Source organism: Gekko japonicus, unplaced genomic scaffold (assembly GCF_001447785.1).
Source record: "Gekko japonicus isolate JY-2015 unplaced genomic scaffold, Gekko_japonicus_V1.1 scaffold425, whole genome shotgun sequence".
NCBI classification, from domain to species: domain Eukaryota; kingdom Metazoa; phylum Chordata; class Lepidosauria; order Squamata; family Gekkonidae; genus Gekko; species Gekko japonicus.
The window spans coordinates 217,162-224,834 of record NW_015176464.1 but is presented as its reverse complement, the minus strand read 5'-3'; the positions used below and the strand labels follow the sequence as shown (position 1 = coordinate 224,834).

At 40.4% G+C, this 7,673-nt stretch overlaps 1 protein-coding gene across 1 annotated transcript in view; it reads left to right on the top strand.

Annotated features, from left to right (window-relative positions):
- The window catches only part of ZBTB33 (zinc finger and BTB domain containing 33), a 12,207-nt gene extending 11,159 nt beyond the window's left edge, over window positions 1-1,048 (top strand). The window contains exon 3 of the mRNA XM_015427044.1: window positions 3-1,048. Within this exon, the coding sequence (XP_015282530.1) occupies window positions 3-948 (946 nt within the window). The 3' untranslated portion in view covers window positions 949-1,048. The remainder of the gene's footprint in view (window positions 1-2) is intronic.
- The last annotated feature ends 6,625 nt before the right edge of the window (window positions 1,049-7,673 follow it).

Genomic DNA, 7,673 nt, shown 5'->3' with positions numbered 1-7,673 from the left:
AGAACTGCTGCAACCGAAGCTGCAGAGGTACAGAAGAAGCAAGTGATTAATTTTCCACAAGAACCACCTGCCCCAGCTCCAGAGTTCAAAATGAGGATCTCAGATGTTCTTTCTGGAAGCAACAAGGATTCCTCAGCAAGCGTTGCCCCAAAACACATAACGGAAGGCCAGAAGACCATAACTTTAGATACAGCCACTGAAATAGAAGGCTTGTCGACTGGTTGCAAGGTTTATGCAAATATTGGTGAAGATACCTATGACATAGTCATTCCGGTGAAAGATGAGGCTGATGGAGAAGTCAGGCTTGACGATGTGCCCAGAACATCAGGGGACGATCCTGCAAACAGAAAGCGTCTAAAAGTGAAACACGATGACCACTATGAGCTCATAATGGATGGAAAGGTCTACTATATCTGCATTGTGTGTCGAAGATCCTACGCTTGTCTAACAAGTTTGCGGAGACATTTTAATGTTCATTCCTGGGAGAAGAAGTATCCGTGTCGCTACTGTGATAAGGTTTTCGCCCTTGCGGAATACCGCACCAAGCACGAAATACATCACACTGGTGAGCGCAGGTACCAGTGCTTGGCATGTGGCCAGTGTTTTATCAACTATCAGGTCATGGCTACACATTTAAGATCAGTCCATAGCCAGGACCCTTCTGGAGATTCCAAGCTGTATTGCTTGCATCCTTGTAGGTCCTTGCAGATCAGAAATTATGCTTATATTTCAGGTGGTTCCAACAAAATACCAATGGTAAATGACAATAGTCTTGCATATCCAGTTGTCCCCGTAAAAGATGCCTCCCAAGAACCAACACCCACCCCTCCGGCAAAGCCAATGACCTGGGATGATATCTTTGTTCCACAAGGAAACGAATCGCTTTTTAAACAAAACCCATCAGATGGTAGTTCTGAATTTGAGTTTGTGATACCAGAATCTTACTGAAATTATGTCTGACAGAAACATTTCATGGGGAGGAGGGTAAAATTCTTTTTGAACAGGCTGCTGTTTTAGAACATCTCATAGTAAACCAGTTTATTGTACCTAGCCAGCAACAGGTAGTATTTTAAAGCTAGAATACTTGTAAGCTTCAGGTAATGTTGCTGCAAAAAAACGGTTAGAAAAAAACCCTTACTTGAATACAGGAAAAGGCATTTCCAGGGATGTTAACTGTTAATGTGCTTAGCTCGTTATAAAGGATAAACATTTGTGAAGTCATAGTTAGAAAAGTATTGTTTCTTTACAATAATGGAAACCTTCCCTAAGTACTTGCATAATAATTGGGGATGTTCCTTGTCCTTTGAACCACTTACTATGTAATTCTTTCATATTAGCACTTTAATGCTGAAAATCGTTTCATTGTCATTACTTGAGACTACAGATAGTCTCAAAATAGATTTGGAGTTTAGAATACTTTTTTCTTTCAATTAAACCAAATGCACTCCTTAGTGGTTGGCACAGTGCTGTGAGGGTCCAGTAATCTTGTCCATAAATCAAGTATGTTCCTTCCCCCCCCCCCTTTTTAAAGTGGCATTTTGGTCATGCTCTTCAGTTCCAAAACTACCATTTTGTCTTCATGAAAATGCTCATGATGTAAACTTTCACCCTTGGAGGTTGAAAATCCTTACTGTATGGTAAACTGATTGAATTTTATTTATACTTGGACTTTAAATATATCCCAGTGGCTGGACCATTGTATTTTCTAACATGGGAGGAGCCCTGTCAATCAAAATGTCAAATGACATTGAAGAAGAGCAATTTGCCTTCCCCCCCCCCTCCAAATGCTGAGGAATTACGTTGGCCTGTCTTTTTACTGAAAGTGTGTTGATGGTTCAGTTAGGTTGCTGTTTTCCCTTTTGGGGAAAAGTGTTTGACAAATAGAGTTTTATAGCTGATGGCTGCAGAAACTGATTCCCAAAGCTAAGCATTGCGAATGATGCTTCAGATCCTTATTGAATTTATTTTAGTTTTGGTTAGTTACTTTGAAACGTGCTAAAGCTTTCACTTAGGTAGGGGTTTTTGTTTTTTGTTTTGGTGAGGATTATTGCATCAATTGGACTCAGTGGAAAAATAAAGCCATGTGCTAACAGGTTCACATAGCTCTTAGGACATAAGCATGACAATTACTCTATAGCACTCTCACCAATTGGTCTTCCCCTTTTAGGTGTGTTGGTAATAGCAAAAAAAGGTCACTTTGAGCAAGAAATGGTAGCCCTGAATATAAATTGCTTACCAGTTTAGTCAGCCATATTTCACTGAGCAGCAACTTGAATTTTTGTATATTTTATAATGTAAAAAAAGCCCTTCTAGAGGACTGAAACGGTTGTGGTGAATAGAATTAGTTAGCAATCAGTGGGAAGCTGTTCAGTCTCTTCTTTCCTTCACTTTAGGATTTTTCCCCCTTCACATTTTTGAAAATAAACATTTTTTCATGTTCTGAGTAATCATTCCTTTACCTTATTTTTCTTTCTTTCTTTTTTTAAAAAAACACACTGCTTTTTCTGGCCAGAAGGTGAAATTTTGTTGTAAGGTAAATGAGTCAAAAGTAACAGTAAAAGTCAGTCAGAAATCAGTGTTTGTAGTAATGAAAGAAAGGTGAATTTGTTTGCGCAGGTGTAAAAAATGCAGTTCCTCTGTTCTTTTGACTGAGATTGCACGTGTATGGGTAGCGGTTTTTTTAATTCATTTTGTGAATTATGTTTTAAAATTGGCATTTTATGTTTAAATCATTGATCTGTGGAATTTTCTGAATTTGGTTAATTAGTTGAATTGAAGTTATGTATGCTCCCAGTTAAAGGGAGTGTATGAAAGTGTTTCCGCTGTTTTGAAGTTTCACTGATGTTTTATGACTTAACAAGACCTGTCTTAGGGAAACCGATATTACTCACCCACAACAAAAGAAAATCCTCCACCACTCAATAGAAAGGGAGGTTGATGTATTATTCGGTGCAAGTAAAATCTATGCTCCATTTCTAGAAAATACTGGTTATTGATATGACGTACTGAGACGTCTTAAAATCAGTGCCTGTTGAAGGTGTCCTTTTATTAAAGGAAAACTGGATAGGGTTCAAACCTGTGTGCTTTTGCTAAAAGATTCAGCCTCGCATGCATCTCAGGTTCCTAAGCCTTTCCTAGGAAGCAGGTTTCAGTATCCAAAGTTAAGAATTCTTACCAAGTGTATCTATATTTTTAAAAATCCTTTGCTTCCAGTATTTATGAGGTTGAATTATGCTGGACCCTTTCCATACCTTACCTTTTAAGTGACACCATACTGTTTTTACATTAACCATTTGTCTTCTGCTTTTGTAGAAATTTTTTTTTGCTTCAGCTTTTTGTCTCGTTGTTCACCCTTCTGTAAATATTAAGACAAATGGCTCTGGGAAGAAAATGTTTTGCATAAACTGTAAACCTAAAAACGCATTTGTACACAGCAAATAAATACTCATTTGCAGCATCCAGCAGGAATGCAAATATAAGCCCAGGTTCAGATAATCATTGTAGTATCTTGACATGCCAATTCCAATGTGTTCTACTTAGATGTAAACATTTGTTATTTCATTTGTTTCCAAATATGTTCTACTGCACTCTTGAGTCATCTAGACCATATCACTTTTGGCTGTATCCACAATTTTGAATGGTGGTCTGTATAAACAAAATTCCTGTGTGTAGAGAGGTTTAGCACAGTTTTGCTGTATGCTGGTTTACTGCATGCAGGTTGGTTTGGAAGGAAGAGGCATTCAAAGCCATGGTATGCCCCTCCTGTAAGTGAAGTGGTACAGTTCAGAATTCTACCACTTCAGTCTGTCTAAAGAGTTAAACGGCTCTTAGTTCATGGGGGCAAAATACAAATTTTTCTTCATGAGTTCTGCTAAGATAATTTGTATCACAGCATTCCAGTTCCAGAGGAAAATTGACACAGTGCTTATTTATTTCCTATCAAAGCATGCATTTATTTAAAGAGATGCAAGAGAGGGCAGTGGGTTATTCCACAATGGTTTCTACTGAGCTACGCCGAAGCATTACTTTTTTAAAGAAACAAAACCAATACAGTACTGTAATGTATATAACTTGTACAGTCTTTTCCTTAACATGCCTTCTAGGAATTGTGTTTTGCTTTTTCATTAACCAATACTTGACCTTAGTTCTTAGAGCTTTGTATGGTAAAAATAAAAGCTTTTAATTCTACCAAGGTGCACAAAGTTTCTTCTTGAGAACAAGACATCCATTGTTTGGGACCACCTTTTGAGGAGCTGTTGGCTTTCTGAAGTTCTATTTTGAAAAAGCAGACAAGGGTCTTCCAATTGTACAAACCTTGCAGTTTTAAATGGAAAGGCAGAGTATTTGTTTTATAGGCGTGTGGTCCAACATAAAACCTTTCAAACTCATTTTTGTGCAGGGTGTTAAATGTCTTTTTCAGTTTGCCCTTGTATCTACACAGGGGCCTAACAGTAGTGGGCAATGTGTTGCATGTAACTGGTGAGGCCAGATTAGCAGTGTGCATCAAAAGATGCACTCAGCCAGTTCTGGGGGATTCAGATGCTCAGTCTGGTGTAGTGGTTAAGTGCACAGACTAATCTGGGAGAACTGGGTTTGATTCCCCACTCCTCCAGTTGCAGCTGCTGGATGACCTTGGGCAAGCCATAGTTCTGTCAGAGCTGTTCTTGAAAGAGCAGTTTCTGTCAGAGTGCTCTCAACCCCACCTACCTCATAGAGTGTCTGTTGTGGGGAGGGGAAGGGATGCTGAGACTCCGATGCCGCATGAGTAAAAAGTTGCTCCCATGCATGCAGTGTCCTTGCTGGATTAGGGGCATGTCGATCCAGCCCAGTATACTTCTCTTCATTTTACTTGTTCATACAAGTTTCTGACGTTTCAACTTTAGGGAGACTTTTCCATATCAGCTTTCCTGAGAAACTTCTGTAGCACAGGGTCGGGCTACTGCCTGAGTTTGTTGGATTCCTCTGTTGCCCCATATGAACTGAGAATGCACCTTAGGAACACACTGAGACATCCAACAGCAAATTAAGGGCCCTTAAACTAAGTGCACATCACCATGTAGGAAATGAGAAGGCAACAAAGAACAGCCTGTACATGCAGGACATAAAATTAATTAGATTTCCCTGATTACTGGAATGGTCTTTGTTTCCCAATTCCCCCCCCCCCCTTAGTTGTTTCCCATATCCATCCTTTCATCCTCACCTGGATCTGGAAAACCAGCAGATAAGTTTAATTCAGCCCAAGACACTATGAACTAGGTAAATTTTTTCAGCACACAGGATACAGAGCAGGGTCCTAACTTTCCCATTGCTCTGGTTGTGGATGGGAGCCGCGTGGCATTTGAATGGCTGTCCTCTGATGGCCTCCTTTTGCCTCATCTTTTGCACCCGGTAGATAAGAACTTGGGAACCAGCTAACCCTGCTAAATCATTAAACTTTTAAACAAAAGTCTTACCACTTTTATTTTCATTTTATAAATTATCCAAAGGGCACATGACTCTCGTTCTCATTACACTGTCACAAGAAATGGATTTAAAGATGGAAACAGTGGACAGAGCTCCTGTAATTACATTTGAATGCACATACTTTTTGCCAAAAGCTGAAAAAAGAAAACTAGGAGTTGAAAAAGCAATGCTCGTTTCTGAGCCCCCCTGCCCTGTCCTTCTAAAAGCAACAAAGATGCTGTTATCCCATCTGCACACTGCTGTTAAAATGACCTTTCCCAATTATGCTGTATACCTCAGTAATACATTGCTGTCCTTAAACATTTCTACAAACTGTTTTTGGGATGACTCCTAAACACATAAGATGTTAACACTTTGACCAGTTTCAGCAAGATGGGGAGGGGATAAATGCCCAGGAAGGGCTATGGCTCAGCAGCAGAGCAAATGTTTTGCATGCAGAAGGTCCCAGGTTCAATCCCCGGCATCTCCAGTTAAAGGATCTTGGGTGACAAGTCAGGGAGGCCTCTTCTCTGCCAGAAACCCTGGAGAGCTGTCACAAGTCAAAGTAGATGATACTTAATCAAATGGATTCACTATAAGGCAGCTTCCTGTGTTTATTTTCTGAAGTAGAGACACCCATGGGGAAAGATGTAAGTGGTCCAGTCATTAAAATGTTTCCACAAAGCTCCACTGATGTGAATAAGAGTAGCACAAAACAGAGCTGGAGAACGTTGTGGTGAATTATACCCACTAAATGAACTTTTGAACAAAGGCTTTTAAAAATGCTTTTGCTGCACTTGATTTAAGCAACTCTGGAGTAATTTTCAGGGCGGCAGTCTATTTGGCACAACTTTGAAGAGAAAAATCCAAGCTTGCGTGATTCCTTGGTGTGACTTTTCTCAACAGACCATTCACTTCTTCCTTCGTAACTTCACAAGAAGGTTCACCTGTGATCAATGGCAAACTGACTGTTGCTCCCATGGAGGAGCACTTCTGTCTTGTTGGAAGAAATACAAATACAGTACATGATGTCAGCCCAGCTGATTACAATGTTATGCAAGCGTGCTTAACTGTGCTGGATTGTACCCAAAAGCAGCAGTACTCATGCCAAAGGCTGCACAAGCCAGGCTTCCTCTTCACTGGGGTCAGGGGAATCCACACTTTGCCAGCACAGCAATCCATGAGTTCCAGAAGCAAACAGACCGGGTCCACAAGTAATTTGGAAAACATCTATTCCATATAGTTTTTGTACAACTCATCTACTCCCTTCCCTTGCTTTTGCATCAATAGCACCTAAAGTCTCTAGCCGCAACCCAATGACAAATTGGGTGCCTGTAAGCTAACTAATATGAATGGATTTAGGGATGCTTAACTCTGGATTGTGCCCCCCTGTTCTTTTGAGTGTACAAGAGTCACTAATTGGATGCCTGACTTAAGTGTGACACTGGCAAAGGCAAGAGCTCACCAACACGTCCACACAGGCTTAACATTTCAGTTTGAACTTAAAATGCACAAGCAGTTATGCGGGCTCAGAGAGCATGCCAGCATAATAGCCACACGGGCTACGGATACCTGGTATGCAAAATAAATGCCCATTGCTGCTTTGTACAGGTTGCTGCAGAGTTTGAACGAGACTCTTGGAGCCCGTGCAAAATCACACAGGAAAGCTCTTTACCTTGCCAGCGTGGCATTTAAATCAAACCTCAATTTATTCCTAAACACAAAACCTGCATTTTAAGCCATGTATAAGGGGTGGTAGGGAGAGAATGGTGTGAAAATATAGTTTTAGTCACCATTCTGAGAGAGCCTAAGCTTCCTTTCGGATATACATTTTGAAGAAGAACAAGATTAAATCCAGTAGTTCAAAGTGCCATGCTACTGCATGGGTAAAGTTCCCCATGGGTTCGTTTATTCATTCTCCTCCCACCTCATTTCCAAGCACTCGGGAAAAGATGCAATTGTGTTTTTTGTATCTCCCCAGAAACGTTGAGGTAGGTTAGTCTACAAGACGGTGGCTTGTCTACAGGCAGCCAGGAAGCTTTATAGTTCCCTGGGGATTTGGATGTAGGACCTTTCCCCGACCCCCCCACATTCACTGTTATCTAGTTTATCAAGCTGGTCAGAAAAATATAACTTTCCAGCTCAATGGCAGCATTTGATTTTGAAAGGGAAAATCTCTTCTTTCATACAAGGCTCTATCTAAGACATAAGCAAAACCTTGTAACAAACCA